The sequence below is a fragment of the Phasianus colchicus genome, chromosome 1 (assembly GCF_987193195.1).
Source record: "Phasianus colchicus chromosome 1, bPhaCol1.hap1.1, whole genome shotgun sequence".
NCBI lineage: Eukaryota > Metazoa > Chordata > Aves > Galliformes > Phasianidae > Phasianus > Phasianus colchicus.
The window spans coordinates 22,447,909-22,473,231 of NC_143436.1; the positions used below are offsets into that span (position 1 = coordinate 22,447,909).

The 25,323-nt window shown below is 35.7% G+C and overlaps 1 protein-coding gene across 5 annotated transcripts in view; it reads left to right on the top strand.

Annotated features, from left to right (window-relative positions):
• Nucleotides 1-24,502, top strand: part of POT1 (protection of telomeres 1) — a 62,952-nt gene extending 38,450 nt beyond the window's left edge. For all 5 annotated transcript variants that reach the window (XM_090136849.1, XM_090136866.1, XM_031615053.2 and 2 more), the window contains 10 exons: nucleotides 8,344-8,507; nucleotides 9,155-9,243; nucleotides 10,295-10,339; nucleotides 10,747-10,903; nucleotides 15,112-15,317; nucleotides 17,269-17,404; nucleotides 19,093-19,187; nucleotides 19,624-19,715; nucleotides 21,705-21,810; nucleotides 22,822-24,502. In XM_090136849.1, coding sequence (XP_089992975.1) covers nucleotides 8,344-8,507; nucleotides 9,155-9,243; nucleotides 10,295-10,339; nucleotides 10,747-10,903; nucleotides 15,112-15,317; nucleotides 17,269-17,404; nucleotides 19,093-19,187; nucleotides 19,624-19,715; nucleotides 21,705-21,810; nucleotides 22,822-22,934 — 1,203 coding nt within the window. In that variant the 3' untranslated portion in view covers nucleotides 22,935-24,502. The remainder of the gene's footprint in view (nucleotides 1-8,343; nucleotides 8,508-9,154; nucleotides 9,244-10,294; nucleotides 10,340-10,746; nucleotides 10,904-15,111; nucleotides 15,318-17,268; nucleotides 17,405-19,092; nucleotides 19,188-19,623; nucleotides 19,716-21,704; nucleotides 21,811-22,821) is intronic.
• The last annotated feature ends 821 nt before the right edge of the window (nucleotides 24,503-25,323 follow it).

A 25,323-nucleotide genomic window follows, 5' to 3' on the forward strand; every position in this document is an offset into this window, starting at 1 on the left:
CTTGCTTCTAAATACAGCAAATTAGCCAATCAGTACATCTTTAATTTTATGGCTTGTCTTCTGTAGCCAAGCATAGTTTTTAAGGTAGTGTTTGCCACAAAATAAAGGTGCGTGGTAGACATTTCGTAGGCTGTGGGTATCAGCAGACATGAAATCAGTTTGACAAATAATGCCCAGTTGTAAGTAAATGACAACAACATAACTTGTCTTTGTGTAAAAATTTGTAGCAAACATTACTCACGGAAGTAATTCATTACCTACAGATTATCTTCCAGAATTTTTCTTTTGCTAAGGACACCTGAGAGCACAGGAAATCTCTGTCCATCAGTGTAGGAAATCAAGCTGATGAGACAGGAAACAGAAATGACCGAGCAAGGGCCTGCATTAAGAAAGGAAAATGCAGGCAGTAGAATTAGGAACATGTGTCATGGGAAGAATACGGAGATGCCATCTCAGTGTGCAGAGCCAAGCTTTTTTGATTGAGGAAATTTTTTGAAAAATAACAAGAATGTGTTCTATAGACTTATTAATCTTAAGAGACAGGAAAAGGAGAGCATACCCCTTGATAAATGAGAAAGGAGAACTGGCTTCAACAGGCATGGAGAATGCTGCCATGCTCAATGAGTTCTTTGCCTCAGTCTCCACAAGCAGTCTGGCTTTCCACGCTTTTCATGTCCTGGAACTTCTAGGCAGGGGTGAGGTGAGCAATATGCCTCCTATTGTAAGCAAAGAACAAGTCAGAGACTACATCGTGAGGCAGTATGTGTACAAGTTTGGGGCTGAGTGACATGCATCCCAGGGTTCTGGAGGAACTGGATGTTGTGGTTAGTGAACCACTCTCCATCGTACTTAAAAAAGTCACGGCTGTCAGGCAAAGTCCCTCATGACTGCTAAATGGGAAACATCACTCCAATTTTAAGAAAGAGAAAGGAAAACTCAGGGAACTACAGGCCAGGATGCCTCCCATCTCTGCCTGGAAAAGCATGGAGCAGATCCTCATGGAATGAGAGATTGAGGAAGTGATCCATGATAGCCAGCATGACTTTCACCATCCTAACCAATCTCTGGGCCTTCTATGATAGAGTGATGGCATCAGAGGACAAAGGAAGGGCAACTGATGTTGTCTACCTGAACTTGTGCAAAGTCTTTGACATGATTCCACACCACATCTTGATCTCTAAGTTGTAGAGGGAGGGACTTGAAGGCTGCGCTTGGATGGTTGTAGTCAGAGAGTTGTGGTCAGCGACCCTGTATTCCAGGTGAAGGTTGGTGATGAGTGGTGTCTCATAGGTGTCCATCTTGGGATTGTTCTCAACAACCTCTTGCACTTCGGTTGGTGCAATCCTAGATATATCTACAGACTGGGGATAGAACTCCTTGAGAGCAGCCCTGCGGAAAAGAACAGTTGGAGTTCTGGTGGATGTAAAGCTGGACAGAAGCCAGCAATATTAGTTTTGCAGCCTGGAAGGCCAAGAGTAACTTCAGAAAATCAAAAGAGAAGTGGCCAGCAGGACGAGGAAGGAGGTTGTTTGCCTCTGCATCTAGGCCTGAGGCCCCCAACACAGGGATGATATGAAGCTGTTGGAGCAGGACCAGAAGAGGGCTGCAGGGGTGATCAGAGAGCTGGAGAGCCTCTTCATGAAGGCAGACTGAGGAGCTGGGCTTATTTAACTAGGAGAAGGCTCTGGGGAGACCTCGTTGCGACCTTCCAGTACTTGAGAGCTTTTAAACAGGAGGGAGACCAACTTTTTACACGGTCTGATAGTGATAGGACAAGGAGGAGTGGTTTTAAACTAAAAGAGAGACACCAGCACAGCCTGCTCAGAGAAGCTGTGGGTGTTCCATCTCTAAATGTCTTCATGGTCAGGTTGGATGAAACATAGGGCAGCGTGATCTAATGGGTTGCATCTCTGCTCATAGTGGGAGATTGAAGGTTGATGATCCTTAAGGCCCCTTCCAACCTAAACCATTCTATGAAAATGAAGAAGGAAAACATTTAGTGTTAGAAATTTTAATTAATATTTAATAAATGCTATGTATATTCAGGAATTCCTGTTGATTATGTGCAACATGGGAGTTTTTCATCAATTCTCTCTCTTTTTTTTTTTTTTTTTCCAATCTTATGTGTTCTTTCTTAACTTGAAGTATCTGTGCTTTTGTTGGATACTGCATAGTGTAGCTGAAGCTCTGATGTGAAACTGTTCAGGAACCTGACTTGACCTACTGAGCAGCACGGGTTCTGTTTTTCTCCACAGAAACACAGAAAGTGTTACTTTCACTCATGTAAACTGTAGAAGTGTTAAGATATTCATGTTTTGTGGGGGCTTTTGTTTGTTTGTTTCCACTTTTTAGTGGATTGCCCTAGTAGAGTTATTGAAGAAAAAAAATGATACCCTTATAATTAAACTTCAGAAAAATTTACTGAGTTTGGATTACAATTTACACAATTTTATTTTACTAGAAAAATCTAAAAATAAATTGCTGAGATGGCTTATAAAATTTAATATAATAAAAGGGTTATTTTTAAATACTAGTGAAAATCATATAGTGTTATAAGAAAGTATGACTAAAGTACTCTTCTTTTACCCATATAATATTTTATTTCAGAGTTTTGTTATACAAAGATTTTTAGAAAATCATTTTTGTGTACTGTTGAACTGGTGGATATTTACTGCATCTGTGTCCACCTTCTGAGTGTAAACACTAGGATAGTGTGGACAGAAACTGCGTACTGAGTGTTTTGCCAGTTTATTGTTTCAGAAACAATAAAAGTCCTTGATTCTTGAGCCATCTCTTCTGCATCTGAATGTAACTTAGAATTGCCTTTTTATTGCATGTTGTTGAGGAGCTGTTAGGTTACACTCCCATGTTGTACTATTTGCAATGACAGTTGCACTTCTGAAATGAAGTTTTATGTAGGAACAATACACTTTATGCAGTTTTTCAGTCTGCAGAAGGGCAGAAAAAAACACAATCAATCTGAATTATTTGTTCTTACATTAAAATTGTATCTGTAGTTTACATGCTCAGACAAGAACGTTGTAAATAACCGATGCACAGTGTAGAGAAACTGGTTTATATATTACAGTCAGTTCATAGTAAATCCTAGAGCACAGTGTCAGAAAGCAATCATTTGTTAAAGTCTCTTTTAAGGTATGCTACAGTTGATACTGAAAGTGGACTTTTTGTCACCTGTTACTGCTCTCCCTTCATGCTAATAAAAGTTGTGACTTTTCAGCATTTGCTGCCTTAGCAAAACACAAACAACATTTTCAGAAGTGTTATCTCTCTGAATAGATTATTTCCTGGGACAGAAAGACATAAACAGAGCTACAGCTAAGCAGAGATAATGGTGTTCACTGCTTTTTCCAGAATTTCCCTCTCCTGTGCACCTTGAGTGCAGGGGCTTTCCCATTTTTCAAGGAATCCCAGCCTGCAGCTAGCTCTGCAGAGTACCCCTTCTCCCTGTAGGTCTTACTTCTTTATCCTTCTGTCTTTTATTCCTGTATTTCTAGAGGTTCTCAGGATTCATGCAGACTTTAGTATACTGCTCAAAAATTAGATCTGTGGCATGCATTTTTCCATTGGTGGTATTTTGTTAGGTACTAGATACCTGATTTTCCCCCCTATGATACGGGGATTGGAGTTAGATGACCTTTAAAGACCATTCTGTGATTCTACGATGCTAAGTGTCTCAATGAGTGTCAGAGATCCATCCATCAGTGCACAGTAGGAGTCCAGTGTCCACAGCTGGTTAGAGATTTCCTTCACATACAGACATTCAGTAATATGCGGTACTGAGCATTCCTCTCATGAGGAATTGCCAATTTTGTTTTAGGATAATTTTCTAGTTAGCATAATAAAAATGAGCATATGTAAAGGTCCTGGTCTTTCTAGTTTCATGACATTATTTATATTCTGTATGTTCAGGTACAGACTTAGAATAATTTCTCCTGTTCCTCCAGCTGTATAGAATCTCATGACTTTTTTGATGATGCTTTGGACTAAGAAGTCTTGCTTGCTTTTCTAGTGACTGAGTTACATGTCTAACCTGTGACTTAGAGGTGTATAATTGTGATATCTAGCTTTGTATTTTTCAGGCCTGGGCGGCATTCCTGTGATGTGTCTGTGGTATTTTCTTTACTTCTGTTTTTGTACTCCAAAAGACCAAAGGAAAAAAAAAAAAAAAGCCAACCCAGATTCTCCAGAAAAGTTGGTGGTATGGTGGTATTCCTTGGATGTGAAGGACCACACCCAATTACAGTATATGTGCTTCCTGTCATATGCAAGAAGTGCACAATTAGTGAAATTGAACTGCTGATAGGATAAAATGATTACAGAAGAATCACCTTGAATATCTGCCATAAAATATGTCTAAAAATCAATACAGATGAATTTAAGTGATTCCTGTGCATAAAGACAAGCTCTGGACAGACACTGGTGACAAAACATCAACATTTAGCTGTCATGACAAATCACTTTCAGGAATTCACCAGTGCTAAATGTAAATGCAACCCTTTGTTTTGAAGAAATTGCGAGAATTTGCTATGCTAAAAAGTGTTTTTAAGTTGACTAGTTACAGGAAACTGTGTATGGGACTTGTTTTTTAATTTTCTTTAGCTTTGATATCTATTTTTAAAGTAGTCATGTTTGAATTGTCCTGCAAATAGGGTATCATTACTGCTATATTTTATGATACTGCCAGATTTTTTTCTTACTGTTTTAATTTCATTTGAAATAAATTTTCTCTGAAGTAGGCAGATAGTTCGTAAATAGAATTGCTGTCGACTCAAATAATTAGGGGACTTTTGTACTAGATTTCAGTGATGACTTTGTAAATCATGGATTTTGCTTTAATTTAGATTATAATTTGTTCTCAGACAAGTATACAGTGTATACTGTGATCTGCAGGCATTCAGTAAACAACAGAAATGCAGTAATATTTTAGCTGTAATACTCTCACTAGTTACTCGCTGCTGCTAAGAGTAAGCAATGCTGCCCCCCCAAGGAATTTATGGAAAACGCAGGTCTGTCTTGCACAGTCAGATCTGTTACTTTGTGTTTGTGTTTATACCTTCCTGATTTTTTTCAGTATTTGAAAATGCTGATTATAATGCATCTTTGTAATGCAGTTGTGAGTGAATATAAACTAACAATAGTGCCTTCAGAAGAGATTTTATAAAACGCGGATGGAGAAAATAATATTTCTGTAGTGATTCTGCATCTTGGGAAGTTAATTGTTGTATTGAAACATTACTTTTTGCATTAATTTCAGCATGCAGTTTTAGAAGGCAAACCCAGCATTTTATGTTTTTGATTTCTTGGCTCTCCTCAACCACAAATAATGTTTTAAGTTTGTGCATGTAATTACCAATATTAAATACTTAATTTTTTCATAAGGTGCTTCTGAAAGAAAAAAAACTTCGATTACAACAGCCTTTTTTCTGATGACATATACACAGGTCACTCCAAAAGTACTATCTGCTATTTATTTCTATGGAAACTACAGCAGATTCAGGGAGCACAACAGCACTGTTTTGATAGAGCAAGTACTCAGCTACAAAACACTATTTTTCAATGTAGCCACTGCCAGTAGCTGTGCATTTTTCACCAGCAGTGAACAGGAGCCTGTGTGCCATGCTCATAAAAATCTTCACCAGCAGAGGTGACCCGCTGTCACTGTTGCCACTGCTGAAAGATGCCATCCACCCCTCATTGTGCTCACATCCACTATTTGGTCTCCATAAGTATTCAGCAAGTGTCAATGTCACTGGGTGCAGTTTTTTTCATATGGAGGAATTTAGTGTTGCTTCATATGCACTTCCATGTCAGACACCATTTGTCATATTGTCCCTCTGCTGCCATCTGTCACATGGCAACAACATGTAGCTGAATACTGTCAGGAGGGTTTGTCCTCTACTGCCATTCCACCAAGATCTGCCTCTGACATAGTGAGCCATATAGTAAAACAGGAGGCATTATTGTTGGAGTAGCCCTTAAATTGCTTTCTAGAAGCTTGTTTGTTTCTGTTGGAGATTAGCAATAAAAAGGAAAGGATGGCTTGAAAAATGCAGGGAATTTTTCTGGCATATTGCCATAGATGTGTACATTATTGTATTGATACAACTGTAAGGAGTGTTTCTGTTCCAGGGTGAATTAAAATGATGTAATGATATTCAGTAGCATGACTGAGTCATAGTCAAAAGCCCTTTTGTTATAATGAACATAATGCTAGATATGGGTTCAGTTTCAGCAAAATGGCTTCAATTCAGCTATGACTTCAATTGCATGCCAAATCCACTACTTTCTTCTCTGCAGAAAGTTTGTGTATTTAAATTTCTTGACTGAGGTTACGGAGATGTACACATCTACTCTAATTTGGGGAGGAGAACTGAAAAGTGAATTATGTAGAGGTTAAGACAGGAAGAACAAAATCAGCTACGTCTGGTGCTTTTTAAGCATGTATTTAAAGGAAACATTTGATAAAAGGTCAATGATGTGATGCTTTATAATGTGACTGTAAGATTTTTTTGTCTGTTGAGTGGGAGATGATATGAGTAGTGGAACACTGATGCTACCAGTCTGTTGCCAGTAATTTAAGTGGTTGTGGAAAATACAAAGAATGACTTGTGTGAAATGAGCGTGATGCTTTGAATGAACAAAATGAGCAGCCTCTTACTAGTGCACATTAATTAAAACTCTATGTTAAAAGCCAAGTGCACTTTTTATGTCCCAGGTGCCTGAATTTCAAAATATGCTACCTTTTTCATATGTAATTATTGTTTAAACAAGCAGTTTGATACCAACATTATATAGTCATAGGCTGTTCTGTGATACAGAGGGGGATTCAAGAATCAAGATGCTGCTCTATCTGATTTTATGCATCCACATATGTGTCTACGTGTAATCTGTAAGACCTAGCCAATTCCAGTCTAATAAGCACACTTCTTCACTTTCTGAGATTAAAGTTACTCTGTCAGTGGCTGTTAGTGTATCTAAAGTGAGAGCTGAAGCTGAAATGAGACTTAACAGACTGGCTGCTGTAATATTAATGCTAATGGAAGTCAATTTAAAATAATTTATCATTTATATAGTGCTATTTAAAAGATACTTAAAGCAAAAGTAAATCCAGGTTATTGAATATAACTTGCCATCTATCACCTGAATCTTTGATTATGCTTTAAAAAAGTTATTTGGGGGCTAGTAAATTCGTTTCAAAGGCCTTTATACCACATCAAGGCTAAATTAACAATATAATTCAGTCTCTCGATTATCTACCTCTCGCACCACCATCCCCCCTCCAAAAATCCCCAAACCAAACATTAAAACTCTATGCTAAAAGCCAAGTGCACTTTTTATGTCCCAGGTGCCTGAATTTCAAAATATGCTACCTTTTTCATATGTAATTATTGTTTAAACAAGCAGTTTGATACCAACATTATATAGTCATAGGCTGTTCTATGATACAGAGTAGGTTTGGGGATTTTTGGAGGGGGGATGGTGGTGCGAAAGATAAAGGTAGTGAAATTTTGAAGTAAAATCAAAGTTGCAAAATTATATTCAGTGATCACCAATCCTTAATTTCTTTCTGAATAGGCATTTGTGTAAGGGAGCATAAAGTCCCTTTGTGTAACTTGACACAACTTTTAGGGAGAACGCAAAATGACTAAGCAAAACAGGAAGCATACGCTCTATGTCCCTGAGGAGTAAAGCTGAGAGAGTTTGGGATAGCATCAGAATCACTGAAATTTTAACACACATCCTTTTTTTCTGACACTGAAAAACATTACCTTTAGCATAAAAGTGAGAGATGGTTGATAAATGTGTATAACCGGTTGTGTATGTATACCTAAACAGTATGCCATGCATGGTGATGGACATGAGGTAAATTACTGAGTGTTCATCATACTTGGGAAGATTACAACACCAGTCTCTTGAAAGCTGAATGATGAATATAGAAGACAAATTATGCCCTTACAAAAGGAATATATTGGCTTTCTTGGTCTGTCTTCCTATTTGTTTGAGAATCAGATTTTGTAAAAACACTGGTTCTGGATGCAGCCTTTGCTGCCGTTAATGTTGTCTGATAAAGCAAAATACACAGGTCACCCTGAGAGCTTCTGGTGTCTCCATGTTTGAAAATATTCAAAGTCCAGCTGGATAAGGCCTCAAGTGACCTGCTTGAGTTAACTCTGCTTTCAGCAATGAGTTTGATCCAAAAAACATCCAGAAATCCCTGTCAACCTCAGCTATTCTGTGATTCTGTAAAAAAAGAGAGAGCTTTATGAATTTTCAAATTAAGTAGCTAACTTTGTGTTATCAAATCTTTGTTTTCTCTTTAAGATTGGAAGTTTTCTGAGAATTTACAGTATTCATACAAAACAGGCAAGTGCTAAAAATGAAGATATATCATCACATATAGAATTTCATCTTCATGGTGGCACTTGTTACGGTCGAGGAATCGGAATCCTACCAGAAAATAACCCAGATGTTGAGGAACTGAAAACGTAAGTTCTATATATTTTTTCCTAGATGATTCTGGACAACAGTTATAACTATGCAGTTCAGAATTGTAAATGGATGTAAGAACTGGGAACTCTGGAACAGAATATGACTTCAGCACTGTTAAGATGAAGAATAGGTATTTAGGAGGGTAGGTAAGTGAAAGCTAATTTTTCAAATTGAAAATTAAGATTTTATCTTATAGTGCTAGAATGATAAATCCAAGGCACAATAATACACTGTTTCATAGTGACATAATTTCTAGAAGATGGTTATCCAGATGATTTGAGGATATTTTGAGCATGTGCAGATAAGTGCTTTATTGAGCTGAATTTGTACATGAAGAGAAGGTAAGTAACTGACATCTCTGTTTATATTGGGAATTCTGTTTCCAGTAGTACAGATTTCTTTTGGCACAATATTGTGTTTGAAATTCCAGAAGTGCTTTGGAAAGGAGGCTGTTGCCTGCATCATTAATATACATTCTTCCTGCAGCTTCTGATTCAGTTGAGTTTTCTCTGTTGAAGAATTTATCTGGGCATTTTACCTGTGTGTTGATAAATCACAGGTTTCGTTCATGTGTAATTTATATGTCTATCTGTGTATGAAAGTCTTCACTAGACTATGAAAATGTGTTGCCCTTTATTTTTAGGTTCTTAGAATGTGTGGAACTGACAGACAGTCAGAATATGGAAAGCACATCTTCATTGGAATTAGGTGACACTTTTGACAATGATACAGGTAAAAGCAATTAAAAACTCACTTGCTCTTTCTTCTTTAATATATATATATATATGAATAATATAGTCAAGATATACATATGGTCCAAATAAGTGTGTGATGTTACTTTGACAAAACATTAGGGAGTTCTTTTGGATTATTAAACTGGACTTCAACATAACGGTACAATCTCACAGCCGAAGCATTTCGCATATAACAAGAAATGCTTTCTTGAGAGGGAGTGAATGAATTATTAGATACAAATAGTGTCCTTAAATGTACTATATAAAGGTCATAAAGTGGAGTGTGATAACTTCCTTACTCTAAAGGAGGATTCCTCAAAGGCAGATGCTTGAAGCACCACTAAACAGCTGCTAGCAGCTGAGAATCCTTTCTAAAGCCATTGGATGGAAAAGTTATGGTAGGGGCAGAGTTTCAAGGTGCAACACCATGGAAGAGTAATAGCACAGGGACAGTCCTCCAAATTCAGTCTTACTTTTTAAAGGTATTTTAATCTTAAAAATAACTGAACATTATTTAAACCTTAAAGCTAGAATATAGTCCTTTGTTATAGTGAATATAGTGCCTTTGTTGCTGGCTTTTAAAATCCTACATTACTTAGCCATCAGTAAAATATTTAGAGATTTTTGCATAGATTTGCTGCTCTGTATATGTGTAGTAGAGGCTGTTCAAAGAAGGGACTAGGCAATCTTTTTTTTTTTTTTTTTTTTTTTTTTTGAGTAATATCTATATTTTTGTCCAGAAAGATTGCAGAGGTATAAATATGATTACTATTAGCAGCTATTCACTGTATACAGTCTGAAAGTGTTTATTTTCATGGGTGTTGCTATTTAATATATGCACTAACTTCTCACCAAACATAATAGCTCTTGACATCTACTATTTGTCTCTTGCATGCTTTGCTTTTATGTATTATTTCCATATGTTATTAGGATTTCCATTCTCCCTTGCTCAGCTTTTTGTTTTGCATGCGCATCTGTCTGTTTATCTGGTTCTGTGTGACTACATGATAAAGAAGTAAAGAAGGAAAATAATTCCTTCTTGATTTCAGATCTTGAATCACCATTACAGAGATGTCAGCAATTATCTGCTACAGGTAGGAAACATTTTGTTGTCAAAGTAAACTTTATTTATACTAGACAAAAAAAATTTGTTGAGCTCAAATGTTGAAGTAATGTCCATTACTTACTACAGTAAGAACAATTATAAGATTGGAATCTTACAAGTTTATGAATTGTTTTTATTTATAAGGAATAAAGCATATTTATATATTTTGTTTACATTTAGTTCTTTCTATATGTTGAATTTCTACACCCTGAAGTACACCACAGCTTACTATGATTTTATTTAACATCTGAAGTATTACGTTGTATTAATAAAACTGGGGCTGCAGTTGAGGAGAAAAAGCAGGGAAGTAAGGCAAATGCTTATCTGTGCTGATGATTCCCCATGTTCCAAATGTTATTTAATAGGTATTTGTAGTTTTTTTTTGTTATTTTGCAGTATTGACAGATCATCAGGATATGAGTAACACGATGCTGAAAACTGTTCTGAACAGCAGAGCTCCTCAACAGTATCGAATTAGAGCAAAGCTGAGATCTTTTAAACCCCAGAAGCTTTATCAGTCTGTTAAACTTCATTGTTCCAAATGCAATACTTTGTAAGTGTTCTAGGTAATTAAAGTAATTTAGAAATTGTTGTATATGTTTTAGGTTGTCTGTATTTTCAGTGTATTTTCATCTTTTTGTGCAAAAAAAGCTGTGTTTAAATGTATTTCATTTCAAGCAGAGATTTGAAACTTACTGGTATAAGAAAATTTGAAATCATCAGATGATGTGCAATTGCAGAATCCTTTGAGTGCTTTCAAAACAATTTTTCTTAATTTTCAAATTTGACAGTGAAGTTTTTCCCATACTAACACTGCATTAAGTATTTGTTTCTGTCATGCAGTTTTAAAATAGGATACGCAAAAAGATGTGATAGTCTCCAAATTATGGTCTGCATTAATTAATAAAATACCTTTGACTAAAGTGAATCTTCCGGAAAAAATATCTTATCCTGATCCAGAAATATAAGAACAGTACCATTCACTTTAGCTTTTTGGCCTTTTTTCTAACTTGAATCAGTTCACTTACCCATTTTATCAGGTGATGTGGTTTCTTGTTGTGACAAATAATGCTTACTTAAATAATCTTACCTAGAAGATTCTGCTAATAATGAGGGAAAGTTTTTTTGACATAGCCCAATTTTGATTAAAATATTGAATAATATACTTTATAGTGCTATCATCTGAATCCTTTTTTGCCTGGCTTAGCCTTGCATAAGCTCTAAGGAAGCAGTTTTATAGTTACTGGTGTAAGTTATTTTCTTCTTTAGGTGATGGTGTTTTAGCATTCTCCTGTCCATTTGAAATTTTTTGTATGATCGAGTTTTATTAGATGCACTTTGCTGAGACAACAGAATGCTCCTGCTACCCTTCTTGTAGTGCTCTGGGTACAAAGTAGCATGTTTGCTGCTTTAACTATTTCTCCTTGTCAGATGTTATTGTATTATCTTGGTTGCTAATGTGAAAAGTGCTTCATTGTCTTCACAGTATACAAGTACCTGATCTTTATTACCAAGTATTAATAGAAAATAATCACTATCTCTCTACCATTTCTGTCACTCTTTTGGATATAATTGCCTACTCTGTATATGCCTATAAAATTGACAGGAATTTGTTTGTTCCATATTAACTGTGTACTTATCTTACAGTTTTCCTTGACTTTTTACTTATTCTTTACTTGTCACATTCTGCATTTCAATTTCCATTTATACAAATTACTGCCTTCTCTTTGCTGCAGAATTGGGACAGATTTTAAACCAGAAAGTTTTGCAAGACTTCAGTTAGCATATTTCTTATTCATACTACCATCCTGCTGCAAAAATTGGACTCCTTGCAATTATATTCTAGAAATTTGATTTCTCTTTTCTCAGCTGTATGCATTAGGTGAAAATATTCAAGAATATGTAAGTTAACAGGCCAGGTAAGAAAATATGATTTGAGCTCCTCTTTCCTTCCTGTTACATATTGTGCTGTGGTGAAGAAGTTCTTTGTCTGTTTTTGCATACTTAGCATATTAAGCAGGAGCTTGACTGAACAAAATTCAGTGAGAGTTTGAATCTTTGAACATTTTATGCAGTAAGGTGTATACAGCTCTTCATAAAGTCCTTGAGAGAGGTGTATTTTTGTTTTTCAGACTTCTACTGAAGTCTTCCCTCTAAATAGCAAAACGTTCACAGAATCATCGAATAGTTGAAATGGGAAAGGACTTCTTGAAGTCATCTGGTCCAGGCCCCCTGCTTAAGCAGGGCCACACAGATTATGTGCATGTGGCTTTTGAGCATATCCCAGGAAGGATATTCCACAATCTTTCTAGGCAGCCTGTTCAATTTCTCAGTTACCTGCACAGTAAAGTGTTTCCTGATGTTCAGACAGAATCTCCTGCGTTTCAATTCATGCTCATCACCTCTTGTCCTGTCATTGGGCACAACTGAAAAGAGCCTGGCTGTCCTCTTTACAACTTTCTGAGTATTCATTTATGTTGATGAGATGTCCCATTAACCTCCAGGATAAACAGCTCCAGCTCTCTTAGTCTTTCCTTGTAGGAGAAATACTTCAGTCCCTTTTTTTTTTTTTTTTTTTTTTTGGCCCTTTGTTGGGTTCTCTTCAGTATCTCCATGTCTCTTCTGTACTGGAGAGCTGAGAAGTGGACAGTATGACTTCATCAGTGCAGAGTAGAGGGAAAAGATCACATCCCTCAACCTGCAAGTGATAATTTACAGCAAACCAGCATACCATTAACCTTCTTTGTGGCAAGGGCACACTGCTGACTCATGTTCAAGTTGGTGTTCAGCCAGGACCCCCAGGTCCTTTTCTGCAGAGCTACTTTCCAGCTGGCTGGACCCCAGAATGTATCATATATGGAGTTATTTTCTGAGAAAGTGCAGCACTTCTTGAATTTCATGAGGTTCCTGTTAGACAATTTTTCCAGCCTGTTAAGGTCCTTTTGGATGGCAGCACAACTGTGATATATCTGCCACTCTTCTGAGTCATCAGCAAATTTGCTAAGGGTGCACTCTACCCCATCATCCAGATCATTAATGAAGATGTTAACAGGACTGTGCTCCATATTGACCCCTAGCATACTTTGCCAATTTCTAGCCTCAAGATAGATTTTGCACCCTTTGCACCACTGACTACTGTCCTCTGGGCCTAGCTGTTCAGACAGTTCTCAGTAACCTTGCTGTCTGCCCATCCAGCACATTCATCAGTGACTTCTTTGTGAGGATCTTTATGAGTGATAATATTAAAAGCCTTACTGAAATCCAGGTAGCCAATATGTGCTGTTTTCCATTCATCTACTAGACTGGTCATTTCATTGTAGTAGCCTATCATGTTGATGAAGCATGACTGCTCCTTGGTAAATCCATTCTGACTACTTCTAATGATTTTGTTGTCCTTCACATGCCTGGAAATGGTTTCCAAATTTAGCTGCTGAGTCACCTTACAAGAGACTGTGGTGAGATTGACGACTGTTCAGTTCAGTGGGTACTTCTTGCCTTTTTTTTTTTTTTTTTTTTTGTAGGTAGGAGTATCATTTCTTTCCTCTGTTACTGATAAAAATTGAACTAGTTACATTTGTATATCCACACTAAGGAGATTATGACTCCTGTGTTTCATTTAGTTCAAAAAATAGTTCATTCCATTCCCATCTGTGCAAGAAATCTACAGACTATAGAAACTAAGAGAGTTCATTGGGTATTCAGGGGTAATGACCTATTATATTAGGTCCATTGTTTTCCCATTTAAAATAGTAATCCAGAAACACAGGTCGAAAGAGTTCATGTTTACAGCACTGTTTTCATGAAATAAAAGTTGGGATTTGTCAAGACTTTTTGTGTGCTAGTTTTGTAGTTATAACAGAAGAATGTCAAAGTTTGGGTTTTATGCACAAAAATTATTCTCCTCAGTGGTGAAAGCAGATGCTCTTGGATTTGAGAGAGAAATCATCAACATAAACTTCAGGAGTTTCGTAATTTTCTTTTTGACTCTACTCTGAAGTTTGCTATCTACTTTTCTTCAATGTTTTATGAAATAGCCCAAACTTTTACTTATTCTGTCATTGTCCATGCCACAGTTAAGACAGCTCAGGCAGGTCTGAGGAGAAAACATTGTAATGTATTTTTTTTTCTATCTATGCCAGCTGCTGTCTCTTTGTTTTTGGCAATAGTGGTAATTTTTGAATTTCTTGTCTTATTTCTCTGTGTGTGAAACAAAATATATGAGTAATGCATCTTAACCTGATAGGAAAGAAACTGTTACACGGAATTGCAGATTTTCCATTTACAGTGCATATGTGAAGTTAAACTGCAGTTTTTCATTCTTTCCCTAAGCTACACAAAGTAAAATAGGCTGAACATGGATGTTCATATAACTAAATGTTATGTAAGCTTAAGTGGTCATTCAGTTATACTACAGTGGAATGCAAATTTGTGTGGGTTTTTTTTTTTGAACGGCCTAACTGAAATCCCTTAAATTTCTCATTTGTTTTCCCATGGATTTGCATATGTGTGAACAATGCTGCCATGCTGCCTCTGCTTATATGTAAGCTTATGTTACTTAGTGTTTGTTAAAATGGAAATGAATCATCTTTCTATAATTTACTATATAACTCTAAATGCCTTAACTGATATAAAAACAAAACTACTATTCTTTTATGTACTTCTAAGTGTTGTGACTACATTGTAACATTTATTTAGAAGTCTGCATTCCTTTTTGCTAGATTGTTGTTACTATTTACTTATTAATTTTGGAAATGGTTTTAGGCAAGAAGTTCCAAATGGAGATGCCTTTGACTTCATTTTGCAAGGCTGTGAAGCCACTGCCCCAAACCCAGAATTACAGAGTATGTCCTGGTATGAGTCTGTAATGTGGACTACACAAGACGAGAACCGAAGGAAAATAACTATTCATTTTGTAAAGCATTATGAAATGCTTCAACGTCCTGAAAATACCTTGCTTATGATAGAAGGTAAGATGAAATTGCAAATATATCACTTCTTATGACAGTGCCCATTCTGAGTTTACAAATAACTAAACAAAGTTAAAATATGCTAAAGTTGTATTCAGTATAAGTAGCAATGATCATTAAGGCATTTTATAACAAATCGAGAGCTAAGCTGGAAATTTGTTACTGTAATGTACACACAGGAAAAAGTAATTTTTGAATGTTCATAAGATTGGTCAGGTACTTCTGTCTGCTCCAAGCTATTCCCAAAATTAAAATGTTAATATGTTATGTTCCATCTGTGCTTACTGATTTTTCAGTTCAGATTTGAAATCTGGTTGGGTTGTCTAAAAGTTTCAGTCTTAATATGGAAAAGGTTTGGAAGACTTCTGCTGCAAGGAAAAGGTTTGGAAGGCCTACAAGCCTACAATTAACTTTGTCAGCCTCTGGATGTCAGTGTTGTTTCAGACAAATAAGGCATCTTATAGCATGTTTTTGTAGTTCTGGTTTTGTTTTGTTTGTTTTTAAATCAGGTTTGCCTTAGGGAAGAGAAATACCCACTGATCTTTAGACAAAGCAATTTAGCAGTACAAATAAGGAATGTTTTGAGTAGAAGAACAGTAAAAATGTATGTATATAGTATCATTCTGATTCCAGAACAAAGTCCTCAGTTGTGCCCAAGTATAGAGGTGAATAAGTAAATGTGAGTCAGGGAATCCTTTGCAGAGGGTTTAGGACAAACCTACTTTTATTTCCTGCTGTTTTATGTTTGACTAGTTCTGACAGCAGACTTATGTCTGATGTGTATGAAACTGGCTTTTTCTATGTAGTACAAACTTATCTTTATGAAAACAAAATAAAAGAATGATATAACACGGTAAACCTTTTTCAGATATTAAAATGCCAGCAGCCAAGTATCTTTGTCTGTAAATTTAAGTACTTCATGTTGGAGCATAATGAGTGTTTGAACTTTTTTTTCCCAACGCATTGATTATGAACTTTTCCCATGCCACGTGTTATTTTAAGTTTTTGGAGGTTAAGATTTTGAAGTCTCCCTAGAAATCTTCTCAATGCTTTTCTGGATACTGACCATGCTCAAAGGGCAAATACATTACATCACTTTCTGGGCAGATCAAAATCAAAGTTATTTGTGTTTGTTAAACACAAGCAAATTGTTCTTGTTCTATTCCTTACCATAATCTTTATCAAGAACTTCTCACCTCGAGCTTGGCACTTATTTGGCTGCAACTGAGGAAACAGTTGGATAACAGACAAAACTTTTAGGTGGGCCTCCAAAGGGAATGAGGGAAATCAGTAACTACTGCTGCAGAATAGTTGAACTGAAGAATTAAATGTTTCAGTTAACAGCTAGTGTAATGTTCCTTGTGTATTCTTAATATTTCTACTCAAAATCAGTGTGATTCAAATCGCTGCTAACCCCTGCTTGACCCTCTTTTATACTCCTCTCTTATGACTAAGAATACATTCAGTTGGTGCAGCTTTATATTTAAAAAAAAACAACTCTGGAGGCCTCTTAGCAATGCCATAGTTAAAACTACTCTGAATTTTATGTATTAATCTCTGGGATGAGAGTTCAGGTATATATGAAAGGTATAAACTGTGTCACTGGACTTGGAAGACCTTTTCAGAAGCAATTTTAAATATCTGTCTGTTCTACTTATTTGTTTGTAATGAGAAACGCATTTTTGAGGCTCCATAATACTGAGCATTTTATGTCAGTAGTAATAATGCACCTTTACTTATTTCATCTATAATTACCTCATCAATACAAGTAAGAGATATATACCATAAATATTTTACAACCCAGTGCCATAATTACTTGTCATAAAGTCTTGATTATAGTTAGTGATAAATATCAGTTGTCCTCAAATGAACATCTAATCAGCCAAGAAATTCAAGTTCTTCTATTTACTTTTGATTACAGTTTAAGAAAACATTTTTCCATTTTTAATAGGTGGAACCTTAAAAGAAATCTGGAAGCTTACGAGAAGATTTAAATGTGTTATTCCTGTGAAATCCAAGGAAGATGATCTTGAATTATTAGATCTTTCAGCTCCTTTTCTTTTACAAGGAAACATAAAATATTATGGGTAGGTTGAAAGTATTTATTGATAAGAATTGCAGTAATAGAGATCAGTAATTCAAACTGCAGTGCTCAAAGGATAACTTATCTAAGAAGTCTTTGATACAAAGCAAATATCAAAGCATCCTTTTGGCTAAATTGCATTTGGATTTTATCTTGCTCAATTACACTGTAAATCTTATATCTTTAAGTGCACGGCACCCCAGCTTCAGTCTTGCCTGTGGTCCATGGTTGGGGCAGTAATTTCAGAAACTGAAACGTGTGTATGAGTCTGTACTGACTGCGGAATGTCCAAATCTTCCATTTTCTAGACAGACAAATAGCATTTTTTTGGTCTTTCTTGGTAGACAAAAATCAAAATATAAACACATATGTTGCTTTGAAACAGTAAGCTGTGGGCTGTTTTCCACATAGATAAAAATAGAGGCCCCAGAGGATTATTTCAGTCTTAAGTCTTACTCTCTTTTAAATTCCCAGTGTTGGGAAAGCCTTCTTTGCCATTGCCATTTATTGAGATTCACAATAGTGTAAAAAAAGTTGTCAATTTGTAGATGCTGATCTCTACAGGGAAAGCTTCAACAGGTATCTGAATTCCACAGTTCACAGAGAATGTGGAATGTGATACACAAATCTAGGTCTGGTATTTGCCATAACTTTTAATACTGTATTCCTTTTCAATGACTGCTAGCTAGTATGTTTTCCCAGTACTTTGCAGGAGCATATAGTTCAGAAAACTCAGAAATATTTAGGTCACTCTGAAAGTAGTACCTCCTGTTTCCTTGGAAATGACAACAGATACAAAGAGAACAATAACACTATTTGAAACCTGAATTTCTCAGCTACAAGAAACTACTTCTCAACATAGTCACCGCCATTAGTTACACATTTTTGCCAGCAATGAATAAGAGCCTGCATGCCACACTCATAAAAATGTGCACCAGCAAAGGTGACACACTGTTGCCACCACCGGAAGTCACTACATACCTCTCACTGTGCTCACACATTCTGTTTGGTCCCCATAGAACTTTAAGCAAACATCAATAAATGTCAGTGGGTGCAATTTTTTCTGCTTGGAAGAATTCAGTGACACCTTCACTTCATACATGGTTCTTTGTCACATGCTGTTATGTCAGACTGCCCCTCTGCTGTCATCTGTCACACGGCAACAAAATGTAACAGAATACTGGTGGGAAGATTCAACCTCTACTGCCATACCACCAACATGCACCTCCAACATTGTAGGCCAACATAATAACATAGGAGGTATTACCTTTTGTAGAAACAGTTTTTACTTTTGTAGAAACTTGTATTTGTTTGAACACAGGTAAAGCCAAATTTCTATTCTAACCCTGTTGTGTTTTTAGAGCCTGCCACTAGTTCAGATTCATTCCATCTTTTGTAAAATAAGATGTTGTCTGCATTGCTAAACAACAACTGGTAATATACAAATAGATGCTTAGCTATGTAAGATATACAGACCAAGTTTGTTTCTACTCAGGAATGATTGAAAAGCAGCATTAAGGGTTTTGATTTGGCCTAAGTCTCTTGTTTCCAGTAGAATAGTTGTTTAAAATAGCAGGAAGTTTAAGCTGCCACAGATTAAGGAAATTTGAATTATTTCTTTCTGTGTAGAATGTCTCCGGTATAAATGTTGCAGTGCTTGGTTAGTCTCACTATTCTTGTTTTAAATGCTAGATGTAAGAAGTGTTCAACTCCAAAGAGTATCAAGAATCTAAGTTCTCTAGCAGAAAAACGAGAACCATCGTGGGAACCAACTGAAATAGCACAAGGTCAGCTGACATGATACTGTCCTGAAACAATTTTGTGCGTCGATTCTTAAGTGTGTATACAAAATGCCTTGGTTATCACTGACTTAAGACTTTCAGCTTGTATGGGTAAGAGGAGTAGGAGGATCCAACCAAAAGGTAGAATCTAACATCTAAGCCAAGGTTAGCTGTTCTATTAGGATAAGAGTATCTTAAAATCTTCCTGTATTTTTACTGTCTCACCTGTTAAAGTGTTTCTAGGCAAGTTGCAATGCACTCTCAAAGTACAAACCAAACCACTCTTTGACATTGGGAGCCTTTGCTTTTTTGGCCTATCAATGTATGATTTAATTAGAATATTCAAAGTAAGTTACCACTGAAAGAGAGGTATTGTCTGTGTGAGTTGTTATGATTTATCTTGCATATTCACTGTATAAAGCAGATCCATCTTTTCTTTCAGTTTTAGGTATTGAACCTCTCCAGTATGTTTTCGTTATGAAGTTTACACTGGTTGATGGAACAGGAGCTCTAAATGCGTATCTTTTTGATTATGTAAGTAACCCTAGGTAAAGATAAGCTATATGGATTATGTGGATTTGAATTTTATTTGTTACTAGAATAGCAAATGTATGTTTAGAAGTATTCATTCTATGTTACCTGCAGCATTTTATGGTGTCCATTGCAAGTGTTATAATGTTACTGATGTTGCTCATCAGTGAAGATGCTCAGGATGCAGATTCATTTATTTTCCAATAAAATGTACAGAATATCAAAGCATAAAAACAAAGCTGAAGCTTGTTGATAATTTTGTATCTCCATAGACGTTTATACTTTTCTGTGGCTAAATTTTGCTTTTATTGGCAGCCTGAATGCTGCTTGAATAAATTTCAGGATTTATGCAAGTAATTTATCAGTTCAAAATGTCATTACTTTTTTTTTTCCCAACTCCAGATAGATTCCATTGAGTAATTCCTGATTGTTTGTTTCATATAACCATGAACTAGAAGAGACCTTTCTTTCCCTGATACTAGGTTATAGCTGTAGTCATGCAAATATATCTTTGATTCCAGAAGCACTTTAATACCATTACTTTGCTTGCCTTAGAATTAATCTACTTCCAATCTCCTCTGAAACAACTTAAGACCATTGAGACATTGAAGAATACATACTTTGCCTGATACTAAATGCTGTACAAGTTTTCCTTCTGAAGGCTGTAAAAACACAGCTAATTTAATTTTCTTCCATCTAAAAGTTTTTTATCAGTATCAGAGGTGGGTTTTTTCTTTCGTATCAGAATTTTTGTAGGCTCTGAATATTCTCTCTTTTGTTCTGAGTTCCTCCCTGTTGGTCCACATCTTCTTTGAATACCTTAGCATGAGTCATTAACATACAGTGCTTCTATTCTGTAATTATAATGGGGATGAATAAATTTCTTGCTTACTGATTCTTGTTTGGTACATTCCTCTCATTTCTAAACAGAACCTCAGCTTATTTAATACACAATATATAATAATATATATAATATAATAAAATGAGACATTTTCTCATTCTTTGTGCAGTTGATTTGTCTTCCTTAAAACACAGTGTTTTCTATATGTATCTAGTAAAAAGTGCTTGTCATCTTTTTACTCTTCATTTTCCTTTTATATGGAGAAACTAAAATGCAGAAGGGAGGTGGGGGAAAAGATTTTAAACTCTCTCTGCATTTAGAATTCCAGAAATCTATAGTTTACAGTAGCCAAGAGTCTTATCAGATACTGTTTACAGCTCAGCTGCAGGAAAAAGAAACAAGTTTCTTCTGAAATAACAACTGCTAACATCTCTGCTGGTGGTAACTTCAAGGACAGGCTGTACCTTCCTAGCCTAAACTTCAGTCCTTCAGCATCGCCTCAGAAGAAGCTGGGATACTTTGAAGTACAACTTTATGCTACCTTCCAGTCACGCTTTTATTGGAATGTTGTCAGTTCTTTTCTCATTATATGAGTTTTGTAGGAAAACATTGTAAAGTTGTATAGTCAGAAGAACTCAAGGAGGGGAAAAAGTAGTTACTTGTGTCAGTTTTGCCACTGGATTATCTGCTGACTTGCAGTCACTTAAGTGTCTCATACAAAAATTACACAAAGGATAGATTATTGAGTATTTTTATATTTTTAACATATGATAAATTGCCATAAAAAATTTGAGTTCACTTTGTGAAGCTCTAAAGTGAATAGCCCTGAGGGATACAAAATTAGGTAACAAGAACGGAAATTATAAAATTGGAGTTTTGTCAGTGATGTTACTGTAAATAATATCTAAAGAAAATGTTTATCTAACATCTCCTCGTTCCATTATTTACTTTACTCTTCCATGCAGAAATGCATCCTGCAGTATCAGCCCTTTGCCATAGTTTTTTCCTATATGTGGACAGTAGAAATATTTTTTTCTATTTCACTAACTTTTTGGATGATTTTTACTTCTTTAAAGGGACAAGTAATCAAGTTCTTGCTAATGAGTTCATACCCTTCTTTCAACACCTCACTCTCTTCTGTTCTCTTCCAGGAAAAGTTTTTCCAAATTCCTGCCTCTGAAATCTTAACTAATAGTTTTCTTCAGCAAAAGATGGAGATGACCATGAATACACTTTCTCCTCCAGGAAGAAAATTAGGTCAGCTTTCTATTGTTATAGAGGGAGATGAAAATGGAAAGGGTCTTTTGGTCTGCTATTACGTATACAAAGTTTTAGAATTCAAGTTATGCTTGGGTAAAATTCAGAAATGAGAAATGCTGGTGTCTGTAAGGGGAGTTCTAATCAATTTGTTTTGATACGTTTCTCTAATAGTAGAAGTCCCTGTTGAGGAAAAAAAAGTAATGATTCAATAAATTCTCATGTGGAATGCAGTGATGTGTGAATACAGTCATGTAAAGGTAGACACTAACTTGTCATTTCAGTTTATATGGAACACCCCTATACTGAGTGTCACAGCACGTTAGGGAAAACTGTAAGAGAATTCAGTGCCTGGCATGTGCAGTGAGTGAGATTCTGTGTTTGCATATGTACATTCTGATTTAGATGATCCCTTGCTGCAGAAAAGCCCCTTAGAAATTAAGCAGAAAACTTCAGTCTAGATCCAGACAGGTTTTTATGTAGTAGTTTTGTTGTGACAGAAAGTAGCTTTGTCCAAACCAAGTTCATGCAAGGTATCTGTATGTCTCTGCAACAGCTTCAACAACAGAAGCATGGTCCCACAAAGTACATAAGTATCAATGGCAACCACACCAAAGTCTTTTTTTTTTTTTTAAAGTGGTCCTTTTCTAAAGGGTATAGAGGATTCCCTTTGTGACCAGTTTCATTAGTCTTAGTATCACTGAGATTTTGTTTTAGAAAGTCTTTATAAATGCTATAGTACTGTAGAACTAATGTTAGCAAGAGCTTTCAAGGTAGAAGTGCTCTGAGAGGCTGCTTGTCACTGAACAGCATTTCTAGTGTTGCGTGAAATTTTGAGATACAAACTGGAATGCTAGTTATGAATTTTAATTTCAAATGAGTAATTAATTTTTCTTCTCTTTAAATATTTTATATGTTTAAGTATCATAGTTAAGATCCTGCTCTAGTTGTAATTCTCTCTTACAAAATTTGGAAATGAGCTTTAAATTGTAATTTGGTTTTGATTTGTAGATGACTTGCCATGGCTGGAATGCTTCATCAAGTCCTATAATATTGCAGATGGAACGAAACATCAAGTTTATTACCAAATTTTTGACACTACAGTTGCTGAAGATGTTGTATAGAAATGTGTTACTAACAGAAAGTAATCCAGAAAGAATCCAATTATTTTTTATATATGAGAGACAACGTAAAAAAAATCCATGTTCCATTCTTATCAGTTCAGCCTGTATATATGGCATTTTAGTTTCTGTTAAGGTGAATGGAAATTATGTTTTGATGTATTTTCTACATTTCTATATGCAGTCTTGTGATCTGGCTGCAACTGGAAGAGGCTAAGCTTCACTGGAGGCTGCTCAGCTCAGGCTGGAAGAAATCTAATACCCAGCTATCCTTCAAAAAGGCAGCAATAAACTGATCATTTTACTCAGAAAGTATAATCAGAATTATACTGCTTTGTTCATTTCTGTATTAAAATAAATGATGTTGGTAGAGATAGAGAGAAGGAGCTCTACAGTAAACCTTAAGACTATTTTCTGAAAGTATTTTGATGGTGTTACAAATCTGACTATGTGATGCTTATTACTAAAATTGAAGTCAGGTCACGAAAATAAGAGTTTAAAATTATAAAATGAATGCTGAAATTCAGTAAACCATAAAGATTTTTAAAATGACCCAGTTGTGAACCAGAGTTTATTACCTGGGTTTGTGTTTTCAAAAGCTCTCATATCTGGGTTAAATTTACTTCAGATTGAACTGCCAAGATCTGCCTTTTCTATCTTACATAATCAGATTGTTTGACTAAATTTAGAGATACCAAACTAATCTAGTGATATCATGGCTTGAAAGTACTGCTGGAGAAATTACTTGATGGTTTTATTTTGCATTCAGAAGTACGTAGGAGAAATTCAGGACATGTTTCACCACTGATAATTAATGTAGAAATCCCAGACAAATCAAGTGCTTCCCATCAGAGAAAAATCTCATAATATTTACAACAGCTGTTTTTTAAAGGAGTTCAGAAGCAAGATACAGTACTTGTAAGCAGATAATGTTTTAATAATAGATGACATTTTCTTTTTTGATTTTTTTCAGCGCTTGCTGGTAATTATGCAGTTTGTCAATTTACAAATTCACCAAATGTCTTCTGATAATTTTCAGATACTCTAAAAGATTGTAGTGAATTTATGTACCATAACCCCAGAGAATATGAACTTTATTGATCAGTGTGTATGGGGAACCACTACTAAAGGTGATTAGTGCATATTTCCTTTAAAGGAAAATCTGAACTTCAGAATGGAGCTGGCCATTTACTAAAGAGCAGTACTGGTTCATGAAACAGTGCCTGAATCTGTGAATAACTGCATAAGCAAAAATATTGTGTTATTAAATGTGTATTATTAAACCTGAGGCACTGGCAGGATCCAAATGACTTCAGAAGTTAAAATTTAAACTGAAGACAATCTTTTGTAACTTTTCTTGTATATAATGCATGAAAATAATGGAAGGAGATATTTTTGTTATTTTACTTTTATTTTTGTTACCAACTGACAGCAGTAATTGATAGTCTATGTTTTTTGTAATGAAGTCTTTTCATTGCGTCTGATGTCTGAGATCCCTGCCAGAAAACTGGCACTTCTGTGCTGGTGAATATTGTAACTATTAAAATGTTTAATAAAGTCTTTTTCAAATACTGAGGTGTTTTGTGTTTGACTTTCAGTTTCTAGTTCATAAGATAGTGAAAACTTTGCTATCACTAGTCTTGCTTCAAATGAATACGTACAGTTTGTTGGATTGGAACGTGTATTTAATTCTCTTTCCAAATACAACTTGTAGAAATAATTGTAATTGGTAATGAATATATATATATTTTACAATACTAAAGATCATTATATAGAAAGGAATTAGTGCAGAGTTGAAAATGAACATGAACTCTGTTCCTCCCCCACCCTACCAATTACACAGGTGAGTGCATAGAAATGGTGAAAATGTAATTAAAATAAGGACTTGAGTCTTCAGGAAGAAACAGGCAAAAAAGCAAAATATATGTAGGAATAGTGTTTTCAGGAATTTCTGTATGATTGGGCTCCTGAACTCCTTGTTTTGAGGTGGTTTAAACAATTAAGATTGGAAGTCTTTCAAAAGTCATTTGAATTTAAGCTCTTGGTTCCCTAAAACCCTCTTGAAGTTTCCAAAGAAATTGTAAGGATGTACAGTAATAACACACATTGCAGATGCAAGTAGACATTTCTGATGGGTGACCTGCTGTTCAGTGATTGAACTTTCTCATCAGCTTTAGCTGTTACAGGATCCAGAGATTTACAGACAAGACTTTGAAATGCTTTGCTTAATACTAATCCTTTGGCTACCGAGCAGCAGGAAGTGGGATTGAAAACACAGTGGAGCTGGGTCTGACAAGCTGAGGTTTGCAACAGAAGGAAGAGAGTTTGTTTTAGAAGGGATGAGTTCTTATCTATTCATACCACAGTGTTTTACATTGCAGTGAATTTATTC